The sequence below is a fragment of the Podarcis cretensis genome (assembly GCF_951804945.1).
Source record: "Podarcis cretensis genome assembly, chromosome: 13".
Lineage (NCBI taxonomy): Eukaryota > Metazoa > Chordata > Lepidosauria > Squamata > Lacertidae > Podarcis > Podarcis cretensis.
Window position 1 is genome coordinate 11,075,269 of NC_137182.1, and position 24,751 is coordinate 11,100,019.

Below are 24,751 nucleotides of genomic sequence, written 5' to 3' on the forward strand. Positions count from 1 at the left end.
ATGAAGCCTGAGTTTACAAAATTCACCAGACTGAGTTATCTGCAGTATGCACATTTACCTGGAGAAAGTCCCACTGAACAGTGTTGGACTTTACTTCTGAACAAATACGCTAAGATTCACAGCATGCATTGCACAGCGTGGATTTAGCATCACAAAAAGAGCCTAGGGCAATGCCCACTAGGGGCTCAGTGTCCAAGAATGTACCCTCAGAATAAAGTACAGTCATTTTATTTCAAAAATCATTTAGATTCACCTAGACAAAGGATAGAATAATTTTATATTAGCCCACACTGATCGTATCCTAGTCCAGTAGTACAAAATGTGTATACTTAATATTCGGTAGACTGCCCCTAAAATGTTTCTCGTTTATTACAACAAAAACTGTTTTAACTAATTTGAAGAGTGTATCTGACATGTACAACTAACATTAAAACATGTCTTTTTCTGCTGAGGCACCCACCCAAGGAAGCCATTTTTCATAACATATTATGGTTGTATCCAATCAGACTGAATTAATTCAATGGGTCTACCCTGAGGAGGACTGGCTCTGGATACAACCCTTATCTCAAAACCACTTCTATAATATACAAAGATGTGACAATGAAGAACTGTATACTTAACATTTTAGCTCTAGAAATCAACCCACTAAGAACATTGTTCTCTCTAACTAACACAATGGTCTGTACATTAAGAAAAAAACACCCAGCTTATAATAGTCACTTACAGCAAGCAATAATTGGCTGTTTGTCTTAAAATACACAATCAGTGTATCAAAAATAAAATAAAATTATGAGGCAATTTGTCTAGTAAAAAGGCGATGTAGGCCTACTAAATGTTGTAGCCACTTGCAAGGCTAGATTGGTGCTTTTGTTATTACATTTCATGAGAATTCAAATACAATTAATATGAATGAAAAATTAAGCATTCACATGCTCGTTTACTTGACTGTACTTCAGAAGCCAGCTGAAAAATCCAAAATTTGTTAAGAACCCCTCTACCAAACTCCATATTAAAGCGGATGCCCCCAAGATAATAATTTTTTATTAAGTGTTATGAATGCAACTTGCCTTATAGAAAGACAACTGTCTGCTTTGTTTGTGTATTAGGGCAAATTTCTGTGGGCATAAATAATCCCCAAATAAAGTAACCAACTCCCTCATACTTCCTTCTTGCATTTCTAACATTAGGGCAGAACGGCTTGTTTTGACTACAAGGTTGAGTGTGTTCAGTTATGTGCTTCCCCTCTAGAAAGAACTTTCACATTCCAGCAAGGCAAAGCAGCAAGAAAGGTTTTGTCTTAATCAAAACAGACCTTCAGGAGCAACCTCCACTGCAAAACAAGGAGATGTAGCTAGTGGTAGAAAATACATAAGCACTGCAACATGCCAGATCGGAACAGAAGTCCATCTAGAACAGTATCCTGTTTCATACACTTTGGCCAACCACATGCCTTTGCTAAGTCCACAAGTAGCCTCTTCCCACTGCTGCTCTCCAGCGACTGTCACTCCAGAGACATACTTCTTCTGAAACTGTAGGTTGCCTACAGCAGCCATAAAGGTAAAGGGTAAAGGGAACCCTGACCATTAGGTCCAGTCATAGCCGACTCTGGGGTTGCGGTGCTCATCTCGCTTTATTGGCCGAGGGAGCCAGTGTACAGCTTCCGGGTCATGTGGCCAGCATGACTAAGCCGCTTCTGGTGAACCAGAGCAGCGAACGGAAACGCCATTTACGTTCCCGCCGGAGCGGTACCTATTTATCTACTTGCACTTTGACCTGCTTTTGAACTGCTAGGTTGGCAGGAGCAGGGACTGAGCAGCAGGAGCTCACCCCGTCGCGGGGATTCAAACCGCCGACCTTCTGATCAGCAAGCCCTGGGTTCTGTGGTTTAACCCACAGCGCCACCTGCAGCCATAGCTAGTAGCTATTGATCAACTTTACCTTAAATCAGGGATAGGCAAACTAAGGCCCGGGTGGCTGGATCCGGCCCAATCGCCTTCTAAATCCAGCCCATGGATGATCCGGGAATCAGTGTGTTTTTACATGAGTAGAATGTGTCCTTTTATTTAAAATGCATCTCTGGGTTAGTTGTGGAGCACAGGCATTCGTTCATTTTCCCCCTTCAAAATATAGTCTGGCCCCCCACAAGGTCTGAGGGACAGTGGACCAGCCCCCTGCTGAAAAAGATTGCTGACCCCTGCCTTACATCAATAAACCATTCCCCTTTTACAGTCATCCTATCCAGCAGCTATCATTAACTGCTTTTGGCCAACTTTGAAGTCATGGAATCTGCATCTAGTCAAAGTCTTAAGATGGCATGCAGCAGGTCTGCCTTCAACCTTAGGCAAAGCATTGAGTGGATTACTCAAGTAGTAGTAGTAGTAATACTGTAGTAGTAAAACTTGTACACCGCCTTTCATCCAAAGTTCTCAGGGCAGTTCACCCCATAAAAATACAAAATAGAAACACAAAATACCATATTTTTCGCCCTATAGGACGCACTTTTTCCCCTCCAAAAATGAAGGGGAAATGTGTGTGCGTCCTATGGGTGAATACAGGCTTCAGGAAGCTCTGTGCAACCCTCCGGAGCCCGGCGCGAAGCCGCACCGGCCTCCAGAGGGTCGCGCAGAGCTGCCTGCCCTCCTGGAGTCCACGCACCTCTGCGCGACCCTTCGGAGCCCGGCGCCAAGCCGCGCCAAGCTCCGGAGGGTTGCGCAGAGCTGCCTGCATTCCGAAGCCTTGGGCGTGCTGAAGAGCGCGCCCGGGCTTCGCACAGCTGTCCGCAAGCCTGGGGAGACCGGCGCGGCTCCCTAGGCTTGCGGATAGCAGGCTGTTCCGGGGGCTGGGGTCGGGGGGAAGCTTGGGCTTCCCCCGCGCCAGCCCCGTGCCTGGGGGGGGAAAATTTTTTTTTCTTTATTTCCCCCCCCAAAAAAAAAACTAGGTGCGTCCTATAGGGCGGTGCGTCCTGTGGGGCGAAGAATACGGTACCTAATAAAAACAAGAACAGAACGAACATGTAACACTCTCCCTCCTACAAACACATTTAAATGGGCACTGGGTGTCAATCAGCCAAAGGCCTATTTGAAGAAACAATCTTGTCTGGCACCTAAAGATGTAAACTGAAGGCACCAGGTGAGCATCCCTGGGAGAGCTCTCCACAATCGAGCAGCCACTGCAGAAAAGGCCCGTTCTCATTTTGCCACTCTCTGGACCTCTTGTGGAGGAGGCATATGAAGAAGGGCCTCAGCCAAGTTGGCTCATATGGGGAGTGGTGGTCTATGAGGTATTGCGATCCTGAGCTGTTTAAGGCTTTATAGGTCAAAACCAACCTGTGCAGTTGGGCTGGGATCAATGTAATATGCTCAAACCGTCTTACCCCAGTGAGCATCCTGGTTGCCGAATTCTGCACCAGCTGAAGTTTCCAAACAGTCTTCAGAGGCAACCCCACCAGGGCCGGATTTAGGTTTGATGAGGCCCTAAGCTACTGAAGGTAATGGGACCCTTTATATGTTCAGCTGTCCTTTGTCAAAAACCAATTTTCACTGTTTTTTCACAGAGTCATAGAATCATAGAGTTGGAAGAGACCACAAGGGCCATCGAGTCCAACCCCCTGCCAAGCAGGAAACACCATCAGAGCACTCCTGACATATGGATGTCAAGCCTCTGCTTAAAGACCTCCAAAGAAGGAGACTCCACCACACTCCTTGGCAGCAAATTCCACTGTCAAACAGCTCTTACTGTCAGGAAGTTCTTCCTAATGTTTAGGTGGAATCTTCTTTCTTGTAGTTTGGAGCCATTGCTCCGTGTCCGCTTCTCTGGAACAGCAGAAAACAACCTTTCTCCCTCCTCTATGTGACATCCTTTTATATATTTGAACATAGCTATCATATCACCCCTTAACCTCCTCTTCTCCAGGCTAAACATGCCCAGCTCCCTTAGCCGTTGCTCATAAGGCATCGTTTCCAGGCCTTTGACCATTTTGGTTGCCCTCCTCTAGACACGTTCCAGTTTGTCAGTGTCCTTCTTGAACTGTGGTGCCCAGAACTGGACACAGTACTCCAGGTGAGGTCTGACCAGAGCAGAATACAGTGGCACTATTACTTCCCTTGATCTAGATGCTATACTCCTATTGATGAATATATGCTATATGGTAATTTATGAACCTAATAGGTATCTAAAGCGTTTTGCACATAACATGTATTTTATCAAAGTAATTGTTGAACTGAAAGACAATTAAGAAGTATCCAGGGTTTTTTCCTTTGAATTTTTTGGGGGCCCAAGAGAGTGGGGCCCTAAGCTATAGCTTGTTTAGCTTATATGTAAATCCAGCACTGAGCCCCACATATAACACATTGCAGTCATCTAACCTAGAGGTTACCAGAGCATAAGCAACACAAAATAGGCTACCCCTGTCCAGATAGGGGCACAGCTGGGCCACCAGTCAATGCTGATGAAAGACACTCCATGCCACTAAGACAAAACCTGTCAACCTTCTCCACACCATTTATAGTAGTTTTATTATCCGATTTATTCTAAGAAAAGTATAAACCACTCAACATTTTTAAAAATGCTGATGTACAAAAGAGAACAGTGGCAAATAAAATAACCTAAAATCAATATAAAATGCAGTCTTTCCCCTATATCTAAAATAGCCAGCCCATGTTTCTAGCATGTGTTGAAACTTCTGTCGTGCCCAACTTACCTTTCCCCCCACTAAACTAAGTCTCAAATGCTTTAACCTTAACTCATACTAAAGATGTTCCAACTCATTTCAGTTGTCCTTCTCAGCATTGACAATATGTTTTTTTTTTGTGGTGAGCAACCAGAATTGTACACAGTATTCTAAGTGTGGCTACACTACAGATTTCTATATGGGCATTACAATACAAGCAGTTTTATTTTCAACTTCTTTCACAATAATCCGCAGCATGAAATTTGCCTTTTTCCATGGCTGCTGCATGCTGGGTTACGGTTTTCAGGAAGCTCATGACCCCAAGATGCCCTTCCTGGCTCAACGCTGCCAATTCATACCCAACCAGTGTATATGTGAAGTTTGGAAATTTTTTTGCCCCAATGTGCATTTCTTCACACTTACTGACACTGATCCTCCTTTGCCAGTTTTCATCCGATTTGGGGAGATCATTTTGGAGCTCTCTGCAGAGTGCTTGTGACATAATTTGGTGTCATCCTGGCTCACTGCTTGCCCATCATGCCAGATCATTTACAAAGAAATCAAAAGCATAGCTCCCCGCACAGATACATGGAGGATCCTACTTCTTAGTCCCATCTATTGTGAAAACTCACAATCTACCACTATTTTCCACTTACTGTTACTTAACCAGTTACTAGGTTTAAAAGATGACCCCTTTCTACCTTTCAATTCAAAACTTCCAGGGGAGTTTACAACAATAATGCTTTCCACCAATTTAACCATATTCAATGTTAAGCTGACCTGCAATTTCCTGGATCCTTTAAAAATGTTATAACAACTATTTTTAAAATTCTCTGACAGGGAATCCACTTTTTGTTAGAAGACCATCAATTTTAAACTCTAGTTCTTTCTGAACTCTCTGCTGAATGCCATCTAGTGAGCTGTTAACTTTTAGTTTGTTGATAAGCCCCAAAACCTCATCTCATCACCTCTGTTTGACTCAGCTCTTCAGCATTCCTGCCTTACATATTCCTCAGTGAAGTGATTCACAAATAATTCATTCAGCATTTCTGCAATCACCCTATTCTCTTTTAACATATCTTACACCTCTTTGTCTAATACTCTAACCTCCTCCCTGGCTGATTTCCTGCTTCTGATGTGCACCCAACACCAGGAAGGACCAAAATTACATTCATCTAACTTACATTAACAGAGCAACACAATTAATGGAAGTACCTCCTACTTGTTACACACAATTAAACCTATGGAACATTACAAAAAAACCAAGCTTAAAAATGCAAGCTGACTAAAAATATAAATATAAATATAAATATAAATCTTCATAAATGCAAGTCAACCAACAGTTACTAAGCTAGGAGAGAACTTCAGGGGATGGATTCTTGCTATAATTGCTCTGTCACCCATGCTTTTCCCACAAGGCATCTGACAGTCACTGATGTTTTTCACCTGTATACACTTCTCCCTCCCCATGGAGGGAGATTCAGCCTGCCTTACTGATTATCTGGTTATGGATTTTTCTGATTGTTTTACTTTACTGCTTGATTCTAATTCTCACACAGTTATTGTATTGTATTGTTGTGGGTTAAATACCAACATCTGCTTCAGGAGTCTTGTGGAATATTTTCAGAAAATAAAAAAATTATAATGCCAACCCAAGATGTGGTGATAATCCAAGAGCAAGTACTTTGAAGCTATCCTATATTTGGTACCTAAATCTTTAAATTAATTGTAAACTGGGAAGCAGTTTCATAACATAGTTGCTTCAATCTACCACAACAGTAGATGCACAGCCATGATGCTTACAAACATTTTAAAAACATGGGGAAATCAACTGCTGTTTTGGAAACTGTAGACGGCATGTACAACTACAAGAGAAAAGCTAGCCATGCACAGGGCATTTAATTGTAATAGGGAAACTGCATACGAAAATGCTTTCCTACGTTCATTTTCCATGATTTCATCAAGTACATGCATTGCTAAAAAGTATTCCGTAGCAGCATGCTGAAGATGCACCTTTAGAAGTGAACTTCTAAAAAGTCTTGCTTGAGTCAGAAAGGCATTCAGCCATTGGTGTCCGACGACTGTGGAGTGGGGTGGACTATTTTACAGATTCAGATTGAGTAAAAAATTCAGATTAGTAAAAAATAAATAAATAAAATTACAGAAGCAGCTTTCATTCTCCAGATCACAGAGGCATAAAACTGCTGCTGCAATGTCATCCCCAACCACAAAACACACACTCGCTCAATTCCCATCTCTCTCTCTCACTCTCTCTCACACACAGACTCCAGAAAATGTTCATTGATCATGCAGCACTTTATAATGCGCAGTAGGCCTTTATCTCCTGCACTGACTCCTCCCAGCTCAGCATTATTGTAACTGAGAATTCTATTAGTCGGCATGCTATAGATATATTAAAGGGGGGGGGGGACCCTGCCTGACCACCCGGCCAAGCTGTCATATTTAAGTAATAACTTGCAAGTCTGCAGTCACTGCACAGTACATAGGCCATCACCTACTTAGTAAAGACACCGCTAAACAGCACTTCACCTTTAAAACGGCAGTCAAGATGTGTTTTACTTGGTAATTAATTTTCTGTTGCAGTTGAATCGATGTCAAGACTAACGTTAAAAACAATTCTGCTCCCTCAGAACTGAAATATAAACATATGTTTTCTTCCAAATAATTAAGTATGTCAGACTCAGAATCTAACATGATTATCTGCCGATTTGCAGCCCCACCTTCTAACGAGTTAATCTAAAGGTCACAAGCAGGCAGGCGTAATGTGAAATCCCGGACTCCTCTTTCTCCCTCCCCCCCCCCTCTCCCCCCACTGCATATTCCACATCCACAATTTATAAACACTGAATGTTCCATTCTCGACTGATCTAGCTGCACTGCAAGTTAATCTTAGCACATCACACACGTAACAAGGACTCTGTGACTTGCCTTAAAGCACAGCGTCGCCCGAAAGGGACTTTTTAAAATTATCGGCTTTCAAATGCACCCTGCAATATGCAAAAAAAGCAAGCCCTACCTCAAGAATGTCTTCTAAAACATACGCTTCCATTTCAGCCGCTGTCTCCACCATGTTTTATCAAACTGCCATGATTCTTACTGCACTATGATTAGATCACTGCCAGTAGGAACACTCCTCTGTGTCAGCAAGGGAACAGGAAATGGAATGTTCTATTATACCCCTCAAGCAGCTTTACTGCTGGCAAACCAGGGATCTACCAACAGAGCAGGGGGGACTCACTGGATATCTTTTTTTTAAAGACACAGCTGCTCTTTTCTGGAAGCACACAAAGCAAACACAAGTAGATTTATCTTATTTTGCAATATCCTTTTCTGGACGTGCGTTTGAATTGGAAATAGAAAGCCAACTCTTCTTCTTTTTTTAAAAAAAACCAAACCATCCTGGATTGCCATGTTTTAAAACTTAATTGCAATTCACCTGCACCCAAGAATCCTGCATGCTGTTCTGCTTAGCTCCGTCAGATATACCACAGAATGCCAGACACTGAACGAATCTGTGCTTAATAAATATCTGTGACAAATTTCCAATACTCTGCTCATCCATTACAGCAAACGATAGAAAATGCCTGAGTCTTCTAAAACAGTGTTTCCCAACCTTGGGCCTCCAGCTGTTTTTGGACTACAACTCCCATCATCCCTAGCTAGCAAAACCAGTAGTCAGGGATGATGGGAATTGTAGTTCAAAAACAGCTGGAGGCCCAAGGTTGGGAAACACTGTTCTAAAACATGAACATTCACGTGTTTACATGGGATAGCTCCCTTCCTAAGATTATTTCATACCTAACACAAGCTGACCTACAGAATAATACAAACACCGCCTCTCTGCAACAAACCTAACTAATCTCAGAGCTTTATGTACTCTGCAGTGGAAAAGTTTAAAATTCTGTGCCCAGGCAATGCATTATTCTACAGTACGAAAAAGCAAGACTCAGTTGCATCATCTAGTAATAAGGGCTTATGAAGACAAAGTATATGCACTTCGCTAAGGGACTAAAAAAGCAAATATATTTCCTGAGAGATCTATTTAAGAGGCATCTGGTCAATCTACTGCCATTCCAGAATGCACATGAGATATTAGTACCACAGGTATCTATATATGGCATACAGGTGAAAACTAGCTTCTTCTTTTCCTTACAATATTTCACTATTGTTTTATTGGGAAAGTTTGTTCAGTATTGAGGTATTTCTGACTGATGCCATGAAGTACGACGTAATTTCTGAATCAGGAAAAATCCGTTTTCAGAAGTTCTGAAAAGAGGGGGGAAGACACAAGATAAGAGTGATTATTTATACAATGTCAGTCCCGGTAGTGTTGAAGGACCCTTGATTTCCAACTCAGACTTAGCATAAATACGTACTTTACTTCATTGCCAGTAAGGTAAAGGGTCCCCTGACCATTAGGTCCAGTCGTGGCCGACTCTGAGGTTGCAGTGCTCATCTCGCTTTATTGGCCGAGGGAGCCGGCGTATAGCTTCCGGGTCATGTGGCCAGCATGACTAAGCTGCTTCTGGTGAACCAGAGAAGTGCACGGAAACGCCATTTACCTTCCTGCCGGAGCGGTACCTATTTATCTACTTGCACTTTGACGTGCTTTCAAACTGCTAGGTTGGCAGGAGCAGGGACCGAACAACAGGAGCTCACCCCGTCGCGGGGATACGAACCGCCGACCTTCTGATCGGCAAGTCCTAGGCTCCGTGGTTTAACCCAGAGTGCCACCTGCGTCCCTTCATTGCCAGTACCATGCAAGAATATCCCAAAGTGAGCCTTCTCCATGCTGTCCTAACAGCTAACAGCACTTAAAGGTCAAGAGGCTGTCCCTGAAAAGAGGAACAAAACAGTCCCAAGGCTCACCTCCAGAATGCCAAAACAAGTGTCAAACAAGGCTACGTTCTGGAGGCTGTATGAAAAGTTCCTTCCTGCTGCCTAACCATAGATCTACTGCCTCTAGCATTGCAACAGTTACAACACATTGACTAAGGAACACAGCCCTGCATTCTGAAAGCTGAGGCAACTCTTCCTTCTAGACCTAGATTGCAATTCAATGCATGTTTATTTGGGTTATCCCAGGCTTAAAATCTGAAGCAGACAGAACCTGCACATTTCCAGTCTCAGGTGTACCCATTCAGAAGGAAAGAGCAGAAAAGAAACTTGGAAAAGGATAGACTACTGAGAGGGAGGGGGCAGAGAGAAGAAGAGATGAGATGAGCAACTGTAATCCGTAGCCTTATATACAAGTCTCCATTAACAGCATTCTACAGAATTAGGAAACAGAATAACCAAATTCATAAGGATTTCCATACTGTCTGAATGGCCATTTTCTGGATTTGAAGTAGGGTTGCATGCCTAAAAACACATTTAATTAACTTCTGCAACCTTTATCTTTTGGAAGCAATTTAAAGGGCACATATTTGTCAAGAATAATAATTGCATCAATGAGAGTTTAAAGCGTGGTTTGCTGCCAACACTTGTTAATTAAGATTGACATGATAGTTGCAACATCATTTTAAATACTCTTCTGTCCAATATTTACATGTATTGGAGGACGTGATCAATTTTTGTGGGAAAAGAAAGGGGAAATATTTGCTGCTATGAAAGAGATGCAGTTCTAATAAAAATTTCACTGGATTCCACAGAGAATTATTGGGTTGTAGCCAATGTTAGTCCCTCTCAGAGTAGACCTATTGAAATTAACGATTTACTTGGGTCCATCACTTCTAATGGGCCTGCTCTGAGTAAAAGTTGAATATAATCCATCATTTCTATTTACAGGACATTTTGACCACTCAGTCCCTAAAGTAGGGAGGAGACTATGAGATATTGCATTGAGGAACAACACCGTGAGATAGGTACTTCATGTCAAGTCAAAGCATGAACCCTTCCCTCCCCAGATTCTGTCCATGGTCACTAACAAGTGATGTCTCAAATTTCCAGAGATAGGGTCCTAATTTATACCAGGTCTGAACAATTATCCATGTTTTGCCTTACGGTCAAGCCCTAGCTGGCAGGACCACCTGAGTCTCAGGTACAAAGCCTTCTCCATCACACTTCCCAAAGCAGAAATGCTGAGGATTACGAAAAACCTGGACCTTAGATGTTCATGGCACATGTTCTATTTGTGAGTTGCTTGCAACTTGTTTTTACATGCCAACTTATCAGTAGCCTAATGCAGCCTTGCCATATGAAACTTGCCTGCACCCCTGGGGAAAGCAGCAATTGCATCAGGTGAACACCAAGTGGCAAACAACACAGCTCTTCTCCTCTTGCCTTGAAAAGAAATAAACCGGGAACAGTGAATAACTGGACGGTGATCTATATACCACCTTGTATTTAATACAGGGCAGCACTAAGGCTGCTGCGTATGCAAATTGAGACAGGAAAAAGTTCAAGAGAAGCGCCCCCCTAGTCACTTTCACCATGGCAAGTGATCTCTTGAAGTGAGTGTGATGAGGAGTCACAGCCTTCTACTTTCGCTCAGGGCTAGGGAGGGAAAGTGCAACACCCCTGCAGTACTGAACCTAGGAGCACAGATCAGTCACAAAGAAAATCCTTGCCCTTGAGAATGCCTGCCCATCCAATGCCAATATAAGGTCCAGGCATTTCCTCCAGCTCTGTAGACAAAGCTTGGGACTGCTCACTTTGACATCAAGCACAGAGCACTGGAGAACTCAGATAGCCTACCTGCTTAACACAAAAATAAACTCTAACCTCTCTCTTTGGCTCTATGGAAAGAATCTGGGGGTAGCTGACTGGATGCTAGACAGCCAGTGTTCCAACTTCCCCTGACTCCACACTGCAACAACTTACTCAGGCTTAGACCTGAAGTAAAGGGATCATCCACACAGTTGAACAAACACGGAGATGGTCCACATTTCTTCCTTCTCCAGCTTCATACTTGTAGTGTAGGGAGGCAGTGTCCCTGGCACTGTTCACGTGTGCAGTGTGAAGCCAAAGGGAAGGGGAAAGGAAGGTTCTGGCATCCACCAGTTTTGGCTGGACAACTAAGACCAGCCAAAATTTGTGGAGCCCTGTGTGACTATTTTAACTTGCCACTGCAATCATGCTTGTGCATACACCTCAGTGTCCTTCTGCTTTAATGTTGACTAGCCCTTTTAAGGCAGCTGAAGGACAGAGAGATCTTTCCCTGTGTTCTGTCTCCTACTCTCTCTCTATATATATATATAAATATATGGACAATCAGCACAGGACTCTATCTGCTTTGTCACTTCCCAAGGATTGTGGGAAGTACCAGCAATGGACAGGAGAGCCTAGAGAAATAGCTCAGCAGTAGGACAACTGATTTGCAAGTTGAATATTGCAGGTTCAATCCCAAACATCTCCAGGTATGGCTAGGAGAGACCCTAATCTGAAACTCTGGAAAGCTGCTATATACAACAAATGGTTCAATGGTATGACTCAGCATAAGGGAGATTCCTATGTTCCTCATTAAGTGCAAGACTGATATATTAAACAAGTTCACATGGTGTGAAACAGTCAAGAAAGGATTTTCTGACTTCACAAATAACAGCAAAACCATGGTTTAGTCATCAGGACCATGGCTCAGGCTTACATATTCTTTATTCCCTCCCTCACCTCTTGGTTTGAACAAACCATAGTTGGTCTCTAACACTGAACTAGAAAGCATAAAGCTATAGCTTCCAGTTCTGCATTGCAGGCCAACTGTGATTTGTGAAAACAAATGTAAATGGCAAACTGTAATTTACCTAACCTGTAAGGGAAAGGAGAGCATCTGAAGAGTGCAGATCTGAGGCACAGCCCTGAAACCATGGTTTTGCTATTTTAGGTGTACATTCTGCAGAGAAACCTGGGTTTACTGCTACTTATTGCACAAAATGGCCCTAAGAAGACGAGACCAAGTAGCACATATAAACCCAGCAAATCTTATATAAATTTATGCAAAAAGGATGCAACAGACACCATACCAGACTGGAATAGGCAGAACAAGATAGGGTGATGTAACCAGTGGGCCTCAGGCACCACCCTGCAAGACCAAACAAGCCAGCTGTTACAAGGCTGCATGGACATAAAGACACAGGGAGTCATTAAGTAATGAGCCCTACCTTCCCTTGCTACATTCTCACTGTACATCTAAGAGTGGCAAAGCTCTCATGCTAGAAGCAGCTCACATAGCACAGAACAAAGCAAGAGAAGAAGAAAAAAGCAGAATGGACTGCCTGGCTTTTCCATCTCAGAACGAAATATTCTTATGTCTGTTCCTTGTGCAACTGAAGCATATACAGGACAAACAGGAAGACTGTTAAAAGGGGGCTGCTAAAAGACCAGAAACTTTTGCTTCTCCTCTTCTCGGGTGTGCCAACTCTATGGGGCTAAGGTGTGTTTGCCCACCAAGAAAATCTGTTGGAAGCGGGCAAAGGAGGCTGAGCATGGAGCCAAGAGTGATACAGCTTCAGTGACTGGCTCCACATAAACATGAAAGAGGAGCCGCTGGCCACTGAAGCAGCACCACGCTGGGCTCTGCGCTCAGTCTCCTCCTGATTATATGATGCTGTGCGCTACATGCACATGACGTTACACACGCACATGACGAAGCATACATAATGTCACACACATGTGATATGTGCCACCACTCCCCAGTCTTGGACGCAAGTTAGTGCCTCTGCCTCTCCTTGAAAATATTCCATTCCATTCATTTTTTTTAGACTGCAAACCTGAGAGCAGAGGCTGTTATAGGTGACCTTTGAAAACTTCTCTTCGTTTTGGCTGAATTGTGGGATAACAATACTTTAAATAAAATAAATAAAATGATTATGATTAAGAATGAGTTGTAAGCTTTTTTACTATGTTCCTTTGGTCGCTGCTGCGAACAGTTTCAAAATTACTATAGTCTGCAGGTTCTCCTGGAAATTGTGGGTGGGATGGGGGAGTTCAACACAACGTTGTTGGGGTTTTTTCCAGGTCATAACTGGAGCCAGGTAATTACATGCTTCCAACAAATGATACAGAGAACCCTGAGGTCTGTGGGACATTAAATCCAACATACTTTGTACAGTGGTACCTGAGGTTAAGTACTTAATTTGTTCTGGGGGTCCATACTTAACCTGAAACTGTTCTTAACCTGAAGCACCACTTTAGCTAATGGGGCCTCCTGCTGCCACCGCACCGCCAGAGCACGAATTCTGTTCTCATCCTGAAGCAAAGTTCTTAACATGAAGCACTATTTCTGGGTTAGTGGAGTCTGTAACCTGAAGCATATGTAACCCAAGGTACCATTGTACATACAGTGGTACCTCTGGATGCGAACGGGATCTGTTCCAGAGCCCCATTCGCATCTTGAGTAGACTGCACGGGTTGCGTTTTGCCGCTTTTGCGCATGCGCAGGGCGTCATTTTGAGCGTCTTTGCATGCACGAGTGGCGAAACCCGGAAGTAACGCGTTCTGTTACTTCCAGGTCACCGCGGAGCATAACTTGAAAGCGCGCAACCTGAAACATATTCAACCCGAGGTATGACTGTACTGTGTGCAAAAGAAAATGGTAACTACATTAAAGCCAGTTGTGGATGCCAAAACCAGCAACTACACACATCTCTCTCCCCAGACCCAAACCCGCATCAATTATGTTTAAAGCAAAATGCATCATGGGACTTCATCCCTTAAGAATTCTGGATCAGGCAAATGGCCCAGTCCAGCGTTCTGTTCTCACAGTGGCCATCCTGGTGGGAAACCTGCAGGCAGAACATGACTACCAGGGCCTTCTCCCCTCCTGCAGTTTCCAGCAACTGGCCCACTGCATTTGCTACTCTTCCAAGATGTCAGCTAACTTAGTCTTACAAATTGCTTGGCAATGAAAGTTGTTCCTCACCCCCATACTTCTCACTACAGCTACTATTACACTACCCTAGTCATGCAGCTGTGCCATTGCCCCCACCCCTTGGCAGCACTATGGTCGCTATACATTATCTACTCAGATATTTTAAGGATCAGGGTGCTCTTTCCTCTTTCCCTTTCCGTATAAATCTCCACTAAAAGGAAGAACACATTGATTTATGTGTTACAGGAGGAATTCAATAGGTACTAACTGCCTAGGATGGCAAGGAAACCTTCACTGTAGGACAAGGAAAGGCTTCCATCTTAGGACAGGGAGTTGAACTGAATGGACTAAGGCATTCACCCCAAATCTTAATGCGTAATTTTAAATAAAATAAAAAATAAAATGGGAGAACAGCATGGCAAAGGATTGGCAGAAACATGTCACTTCTGACGTCAGCTTCCCTCCACTATTTTGGTTAAATGCTTTATTTCCATGTTTGTTTTGAGAATAAAACCTGAAGTTGTAACCACTCTGGAAGAGAAAACAATTTTATCCATGGTTTCAGCGTTTCTGTGAAAGACCAACAAAGCCGGGTGAACCATTATTTTTTTACTCAAGACTTATGTGTCATTTTTTCCTTTTACTTTACAGTGAAGCCTCCGGATACAAACTTAATTCATCCAGGGGGTCCATACTTACCCCAAAAAGTCCATATTCAGAGGCGCCACTTCTGCGCACATGCAATAGGACGCTTCTGCGCATGCACAAAGAGCACTTCTGCACATGCGCGTGGGGCGATCCCAGAAGTATACACTTCTGGGTTTGCCACGTTCGCAACCCAAAATTACATTACCAGAAGGTAACATAACCCAAGGTACACTGTATTTTTGTCAAGCTTGAGTATCATATGTGGTTCAACAGCACTTGTGAAATTATTAGTGCTGACCCGTACAACAGACATAGGCAAACTCGCCCCTCCAGATGTTTGGGGACTACAACTCCCATCATCCCTAGCTAACAGGACCAGTGGTCAGGAATGATGGGAGTTGTAGTCTCAAAACATCTGGAGGGCCGAGTTTGCCTATGCCTGTGGTACAAGGTCAGCATGGAACCAAACTAAGAATCGTATTTGCTATTTTTATTTCTCTAGCTCCAAAGCAATGGAATATATTGACTTCATTCACTAAATAAATAGATGCTATTTATTACTCCAATCAAAGCAGTCTTGGCTCTCTCTTATTGACTCTTTAAAGAAAGTACAGGGGTGGGGTCGGGGAGAAAAGCTGGGGGGGGGAAACTTCCTAAATATTTTCTCTATACAATGATGTCATTATCAGCATATATACTAAAAGTGATATCACTTTTTCAAATGCCTTTACTTATATGGCCATAATGCCAGCACCATGGTACTACAGCAAGTTTTCCGAATCTTGGGTCCACAGATGGTGTTGGACTACAACTCCCATCAGCCCCAGCCAGCATGGTCAATGGTTGGAAATGATGGGTATTGTAGTCCAACAACATCTGGGGACCCAAGATTGAGAAAGGTTGTGTAACTGGAGGAATATATCAGCATGCTTTGGGAGGAGCAGTGGGAACAGAGGTTTGCCAAAGACAAAAGTACAGGGGGGGAGCGTGTTTAAAGAATAAATGTTCATGTTGAATGGGCACAGAATAGCCAAACGGAATAAACGGAACTATTTATTTACAACATTACTTACAACATCCTACCTCCAGGAAGCTCTGAGTAATACTCATAGGCTGTCTCCAACAACCGCCCCCATCCCTGCTTTTATCCTCCCATACCAGTGAAAGGTAAAAAGATAAAGGTAAAGGACCCCTGACAGTGAACGACTCTGGGGTTGCGGCGCTCATCTCGCTTTACTGGCCGAGGGAGCCGACGTTTGCCTGCAGACAGTTTTGATTGACATATATTGCTTTTTCTTTATTTACAGCCTTTGTCAATAAGTAGCTTTGCCAGAAGACCACCAGCAAGTCTATTTGGAACTTATCTGAAATATTACATGGAAGAAAAAGGTGCAATCTTATGCTGAATATATTTCAGCTGAGAAGCAACAGGATTTGCTGAACGCCTCCTTTATACTCACAGAGTGCCAGAAACGCCACTGCCACAAAAAAAATGTAGCATCTTACATCTGCAAAACAATTCCTCAGCAAAGATATGCCAGCAGAAGAGTTTAAACAGTGCACTCATGGGCAACAGAGAAGTACAGTTACATCATTCCCTATGCCCCTTCAATCACACCGTGTTCCTGTAAACAGTGCAACTTTACACCAGAAGCTGGCACCAATAAGTTGCTCCCATCAACTTAAATGAAAGGGGAGAATTAAAACAGCCACTCGCATCAATAGTTGCCAGAACAGAGCATAGGATGTAGTGTAATTCAGCACCCAATCAAAACACATCACCATCAATATATAAACCTCAAAAAGGAAGATCACAACTCAGATGGTAAGAGTTTATGGAATGGGTTTTAATTCCCTGGCCTCATGTAGTTCACACTTCGAGTTTACAAGTGGGAACTTTGGCGATGTAAAACTATGAGGAAAGGGCGTTGTGCACGAAACAGAAGGTTTCCATAGCCCACATGGCTAATGTTCCTGAGCTGAGAACCCCACTGGATACACGCCTCAGGACCCCAGGCACAAATCCAACACAGGTAAGCAAGGGAAGGGGAAAAGACATATTGCAAAATTTAAGTGCTGGGACTGCTTGTTTCCCCCACCTTGTTTGTTGTAATTGAACAATGGTGTGTTGTTTGAACTGACCCACTCCAAGACCAACAGCAAGGACCAGGATTCTCCTGGCTGTTTCTTTATGGAATTAGTAACCTACTTCCTCCAGGGCAGTTGCCTGTACCCTTGCAAGCTCCATGACAGGTAAGTGTTCCTGCCATGAAGCTGGTGCAATCAGGAAAACTACACCTACTATGTTGTTGTTGTTTAGTTGTTTAGTTGTGTCCGACTCTTTGTGACCCCATGGACCAGAGCACGCCAGGCACTCCCGTCTTCCACTGCCTCTCGCAGCTTGGTCAAACTCATGTTGGTAGCTTCGAGAACACTGTCCCACCATCTCATCCTCTGTCATCCCCTTCTCCTTGTGCCCTCAAATTTTCCCAATCTTTCCCAACATCAGGGTCTTTTCCAGGGAGTCTTCTCTTCTCATGAGGTGGCCAAAGTATTGGAGCCTCAGCTTCAGGATCTGTCCTTCCAGTGAGCACTCAGGGCTGATTTCCTTAAGAATGGATCGGTTTGTTCTTCTTGTAGTCCATGGGACTCTCAAGAGTCTCCTCCAGCACCATAATTCAAAAGCATCAATTCTTCGGCAATCAGCCTTCTTTATGGTCCAGCTCTCACTTCCATACATCACTACTGGGAAAAAACCTACTCTGCTGCCAAACCACTGTCCCAAGCACAAAAGGGTTGCTGGGGTGGCCAGTCAGCAACCCTATGCACATTTATTTACCTTTCAAAATCTCTTCCATTCAGGATACTGATCAATGAAGGCCATGGCTTCATCAGATATTTTATCTCTTTGTTGCTAGGGTATGGAAGATAACTAGCGTGATCTCACTTCAGCTGGCTTCAGAATGGGACGGTGGCGGGGGGGGGGGAGATGAGTGATAAATCTCTCCCCTCCCCTGTGTGATATTAGTACAGAACTGTTCTGCAAGTTTCATACTTCCAAGTTTTAAATCAGTGTTATCCCATGCCTATTGGTCCCAAATGAAGGCTTTTCGTAGTGTGATGAAGAAAAATAAAAGTGATTAACAGGGTAATGCTATACTTGTACCCAATGAGGTAAATGGGTCTTAGCTGGAAGTAAGTATGAATAAGATTGCTGCCTAAATTCTTCTATAAATAATTGTGTAACAAAGAACACAAAAGTTAATGCTATTAAGCCGTGTGTTTTTTGAAAAAATATACCGTATTTTTCCGTATATAACATGGAAAAATGGGGGAGAGATTGCCAAGAGTTGTTGAGCTTTTGGGGAGGTTGCCGCTCACCCGCCTTATCACAGCAACCAATCGCCCACCCAATTGCCACAGCAGCCAATCACCAGCAGTCACCAATCACCCATCAAATCACCGCTTACAATCTCCTATTCGCAGGTGCAACCAATGGCCCGTCCACCCTCTGCAATATCCATGTATAAGACAACCCACAATTTTTATTTTATTTTTTTTAAATAAAAAAGCATCATCTTATACATGGTAAGGTAAAGGTAAAGGTATCCCTGACCATTAGGGTCCAGTCACAGATGACTCTGGGGTTGTATGCTCATCTTGCTTTACTGGCCGTGGGAGCCGGCGTTTGTCCGCAGACAGCTTCCAGGTCATGTGACCAGCATGACTAAGCTACTTCTGGCGAACCAGAGCAGCACATGGAAATGCCATTTACCTTCCCGCCGGAGCAGTACCTATTTATCTACTTGCACTTTGATGTGCTTTCGAACTGCTAGGTGGGCAGGAGCTCGGACTGAACAACGGGAGCTCACCCTGTAGCGGGGATTCGAACCGCCGACCTTCTGATCGGCAAGCCCTAGGCTCAGTGGTTTAGACCACAGCGTCACCCGCGTCCCGTCCTTATACACGGTGAAATGCAGTATATGGATGACAGACAATAAGAAATAACTGGTCATGCTAGATACAGATATTCAGTGTGATATTCCCCACATAATGGAATAAGGAGGATATTAAAGCAAAACAAACTAAGATCTCTAAAATAAAAAAGCAGCATCAATATCACTACTGAAATTATCTCAGGCTAAGGTCAAAGGCAATTTTGTTATACAATGTGAGTGTAAGAGGATGGGGAAAGTAGGTGGCAGTGTCACCTCTAAGAAAGTGAGAAAATTATTAAGAAGTTCTGACAGGCAATACTTGAGGTATTTGGTCATGAAGACTTTGGAACATGCAAATAACTGTGCTTTTATGTTTCATTAATAGTTCATTTGCCCAGTGAATTACTAAAATAGTGTGCATTAGATCTAACAGAGAGATCCAAGAAAATTCTGTTCCCTTGGCTACAAAACATTGCAAGTGCCTTAAACTATAAATGTGATCCTACCCCTTGAAACTCTTTCAGACTGAATTTATTCCAGCTTGAGAGATAAAGCTACACATAGTGGCACAAGGCTTATAACTTATTAACCTAAATAAGAGGCACAACATAGATTATACATAGGGTAGTTTGCTCCATTCTCCTTTTCCTTTGGAGGGGAACCACACTAGAACCCAGTTTGAATAACTATAGGAACCATGAAGAGCAATGCATTGGGCTGATTGACCAAACTCAACAAGTACTCACTAATTGTTCCTCATCATCCTGGAAAAAGGGGACAAATGGCCGGCTGCTGGGTTATCTCCTGGGCTCATTGTTGCTCAACTTCTTTGTAAATAACTTGGACGAAGGAATTGAGGAGATGCTCACTGAATCTGCAGGTGACACCAAAGTGGGAGGGGCAGCTATCGCTACTAGAAAGGGGTGGGGGTGGGAATCAGGATTCAAGATGACCGTAACAGATTGGAGAACTTGACCAAAACTAACAAAAGCATTTTCAATAGGGACAAATGTAATGTTCGATACTTAGGGAGAAAGAACCAGCGGCATCAATATAAGATAGGGAACATCCAGCTTGCCAGTGGTACATGTGAAAAGACAACAAGCTTAAAATGAGTTAGTAGTGTGATGCTGCGGGAGCAAGAAGAAGAAGAAGAAGAAGAAGAAGAAGAAGAAGAAGAAGCAGCAGCAGCAGCAGCTAATGCTTTTCTAGGTTGCATCAACAGAAGTATAGTGTCTTAATAGTCCCAATGTATCTGCCTTTGTGAGATCACATCTGGAGTCCTGTGTCCAGTTCTGCACACCACAATTTAAGAAGGATATTGACAAGCTGGAACATGTGCAGAGGAGGGCGACCAAGATGATCAAGGATCTGGAAACCAAGCCTTATGACGAATGGTTGAGGGAGTTGGGTATGTTTAGCCTGAAAAAGAGGAGACTGAGAGGAGATATGATAACCATCTTCAAGGGCTATCACATGGAAGATGGAGCAGGCTTGTTTTCTCCTGCCCTGGAGGTTAGGACCCAAACCAATGGTTTCAAGCTATAAGAAAGGAGATTTGAACATCAGGAAAAACATTCTGATGGCAAGATCTGATAGCAGAACAGACTCCCTTGGAAGGTGATGGACTCTCCTTCCTTGGAGATTTTTAAACAGAGGTTGGATAGCCACCTGTCATGGATGCTTTAGTTGAGATTTCTGCATTGCAGGGGACTGGACTAGATGACCCTTCAGGGTCCCCTCTAACTCTACAATTCTATGGTTCTATCTTTGTATCAAGGCTAAACCAAAGGCAACCAAAGTCTGCAGTGACCAGGAGGCGATAACCAGGGGTCACGGGATCAAGACAGCAGTCAGGACCTATAAGTAAGAACTAGAAAAAAGGCTAGAAGGATGAAATCAGGACTGACCAATAACTAGGAAAACACTAAAACTCAGGAAGACCTTGCTGCTCTGGCAAGACTCAACTGAAAAAGGAAGTCCTCTTATACTCTTTGACGCCCAGCAATAATCCAATGGTCAACATGGGTGGACAGAGTTAGTCTGAAACCTGAAGGTATATCATTGACAAGTTGCAACTTGCGGTTCAAAGGTCAGATCCAGCTGTTCCTGCAATATAATGGCAAGAAATAGTAAAGTTCTGTGTTCCACAAGACAGAGGTGCTCCAAGGCAATAAAATTTATAGCAGGGGGTAGGATTCAACCTGTGCTAGATAGCGTAAAATTTCCATTGTATCGTGGGTATACTCTTGGACCCACAGGCGTGCCTAGATGCACAGATGTCAGTGATGGCCAGGGGTAGATTTGCACAGCTTATGCTGATGCATGAACTATGCCCATTCCTTGAGGCTAAGCTGACAATCAACCTTAGTTACATCTTGACAGCATTATAACAACATACAACGTGGAACTGCTCTTGAAAATCATTTGGAAACTTCAGCTGGTTCATAACACTACTGATCAACTGCTAATCCAAACCAGTTACTAGGACATATCTCACAGGGATATTGGGGAGGGGGGGGGACTTTATTGATAGCTACACACAGGCTCTGTAACACACTTCCTTCCAGTGTTCGAAATTCCACCGGCACGTGTTACTACTGTCGCAGGTCCAAATGCGACTGACATCTCCGACGAGTCAGCTGACTTGTGCACAGCAAAAGTTGCCTCTTTAGCCTTGGATTGGGTCCAGCAGTCATCCCACTTTTGTTTTTGAGGGCAGCAAGTGATGAAAATCCCATCTTGTACAAATATTTGGAAAAAATAAAACATGTTTTCCCCATCATCATCAAAACCAGCACTGCATTATGAAAATCGTGGGGTCTAGGGCCTTGTTAACCTTTTGATAATTCAGTCCTCCGTCATCATATCAAGGAAAGTAAGTGCAGGGGCTGACTACAGATATATTTGACTGTGCAGCAGCCTTTCCACAAGCCACCCAAATGGAATTCACAGACCACAGTTTAAAAACCTCTGCCTTAGACAAGAGTTAATACCATTTCCATTTCCACTGTGTGTGTTTCTCCTTCTTGCATAATGGGACAAGTGAACTGTTGTAAAAGCAAGCTAGTCAAGCAATGTAGTTGAGGTCATAGAATCATAGGATTGTAGAAATGTAGTATTGGAAGGGACCCTGAGGTTCATCTAGTCCAACCCCCCTGGTGAATAGATATTCCATTGTGGTGACTGAAACCTAGGTTTAAGGTGCCATTTGGCATGTAGCTCATATATCTGAGTTTCTAATGCTGCTTCCTTCCTTTAGAGGCCCATCTGACCCCTTCTTTGATGGAATTCCTTCAGCATGTAAAGCCTCCTTTGTTCAAATAAGCTGTTCACCTAAGTTAATGTGCCTTCCAATGCTGAGTGATAGATTATATCTCTCAGGGTTTTTTTAGCTGCTTTGTTGTTCAGTTGCTTCTTTTATCAGCTTTGTTTTTGATACTATCTGTATAAAAAAGTATAGTGCATAGTGGACATGATGTAGAGTGGTACCTCCAGTTGCGAACGGGATCCATTCCAGAGGTCTGGCCGCATCCCGAGGAATTTGCAACTGGAGGACCACTTCTGTGCATGGTGCGTAGAGCGCTTCTGCACACGCTCACACAGTGAAACCCAGAAAAATACTTCCAGGTTTGAATCCCGAAGTTTACGTATCCAGAGGGATACATAAGTGGAGGTACAACTGTATAATTATTTCGATAGTATATAATAGAACAATTTTCATGGGGAGGGAAAATGTGGCTAATAATAGCAACATCGGCTTGAGGGAAGTTCACGCAAATGTATTTTCCTTTATCTATAAAGAGATGTCTAGATATGATTGGTGCCAGAAAATCTAACAAGAAGCAGTTATGAAACCAAAAAAATGGCAGTGTATAACTACAGATTTATAAAAGATGCAAGTCCAGTACTCTGTCCAGCTTCCTGGTTGACCTTGATGTGCCACTTCCTAAGGGTGCTTGCAAAACCATGGTAAGAAAAGCTTATGCATGCAGCTGAGCAGCAGATTCATTTTGGGATGGGGGATAAAGAGGGCTGTTAAACAAGGCCCATCTTTGCTGCAATCTGAGCTGTGTTCTGGATGGGTGGTTTGCCCCCTAGAATATTCAAACTACCAAGCAGCAGAAAATAATTTTTTCCATGGAAATACACCTGGAGGGAGGAGCAACACAGCTGGAGTAGCTGCTTTAGTAATCAAAGTCACTACATATATCTGCCCTGCATGTCTCTAAGCCCTCCCCACCCACCCCCTTCTCCTAGCATCTTTGTTAACAGAAGTGCATTATATAGTCACAAAGGAAATAGCTTGCTCTGTGGTACCCATCTCCAAACTGCCCTCCCTAAGGAGACACATCACGTGTTGACATATCACCTTTCTGACACCAGATTAATACTTTCCTACTTGTACTAGTGACTGATAGGTTGCCTTTTGATTTGGTTTTTCCACAATCTTGCATTTCTGTTGTACATACAGTGGTACCTCAGGTTAAGTACTTAATTTGTTCCGGAGGTCTGTTCTTAACCTGAAGGACCACTTTAGCTAATGGGGCCTCCTGCTGCCGCCACGCTGCCAGAGCACGATTTCTGTTCTCATCCTGAAGCAAAGTTCTTAACCCAAGGTACTATTTCTGGGTTAGTGGAGTCTGTAACCTGAAGCGTATGTAACCCAAGGTACCACTATATTGTTTTAACACTTTTATATGCCACCCTGAAATCTTTCCAATGAAGAGTAATTAAGAAATTTTGGGTAAGCAATAAAATTACAGTTAAACAAATATGATGGATTTTCCCATTGTTTCCACCAGGCAACTGTCGCTTCTACCGTGTGGTTGACCTTCCTCCAAAAAAAGTGTCAAAAGGAATTAGGTAGTCTAGTCTTCACACAACGGAACAATCAATCTATATTTTGACATAGGTCTAGAGCAGATATTGCGACAAAAACTTGTCACTTTAGAACGTGTTGTTGGTGAAGGTGAGAAAGAGAGTAATATGCTACCCTATGTCACATGCTCTCTCAAGAACGACAAGTCCCAAGACCCTTGCATCCTGATGGCATTTCCTGTGCACAGGCAGGAGCCAACAGAGTATGACAGCTAACTGGCAGCAGGAGGGAGAAACAGGCAGCATAATAATCAGGAACAATTAGATCACAGGAACAATAAGAGTCAGTGCTGCTGGTAAGGTTTACAGACCATAGAAAATGTGAGTAAACAAGTTAGGCCTCTGGTCTCTAGGCTCCACAGAAAAAAAATGATAGTAGATCCCAAGACGAACAGTTTCTAAAGCAATTTTGTAAGAATAATATATGCATGTCCCAAACTGCCACGTTTGGCTGTAAGTACAGTTCAGGCAGTGGAAAACGAAAGAGAGTCTAAGCAAAGAAAAGAAACTAAAAAGACAATTATCAAAACATCCTAGTGGTTCTTCCCTCAACTTGCAGTGAAGATTTCTTGGAATTTCAATTACCACCCTCAAAAAATTCCAGAATTGCAGGAATGGTGGCCTCATGGAGCAACACATCAACTGCAACCGGTGACCAAAATATGGGCCGTCATGACCACAGGCATTATAATAGTTATTCCATAAACATCAATTTTTCCTTTGAATTGGATGCACCTTGTAAAAGAATGCAGGATGAATGCAGAAAAGTTGGAGGAGGAACCTGAATGA

At 43.1% G+C, this 24,751-nt stretch overlaps 1 protein-coding gene across 4 annotated transcripts in view; it reads right to left on the bottom strand.

Moving 5' to 3' along the window:
- The window catches only part of ANKRD17 (ankyrin repeat domain 17), a 109,864-nt gene that overhangs the window by 79,707 nt on the left and 5,406 nt on the right, over positions 1–24,751 (bottom strand). Inside the window, exon 1 of one of the 4 annotated variants that reach the window (XM_079949174.1) lies at positions 7,707–7,849. The exons of the other annotated variants lie outside the window; for them this stretch is intronic. Coding sequence (XP_079805300.1) covers positions 7,707–7,760 — 54 coding nt within the window. The 5' untranslated portion in view covers positions 7,761–7,849. Of the gene's footprint in view, positions 1–7,706; positions 7,850–24,751 lie in introns of those variants that run through there. 4 annotated transcript variants of the gene reach the window in all.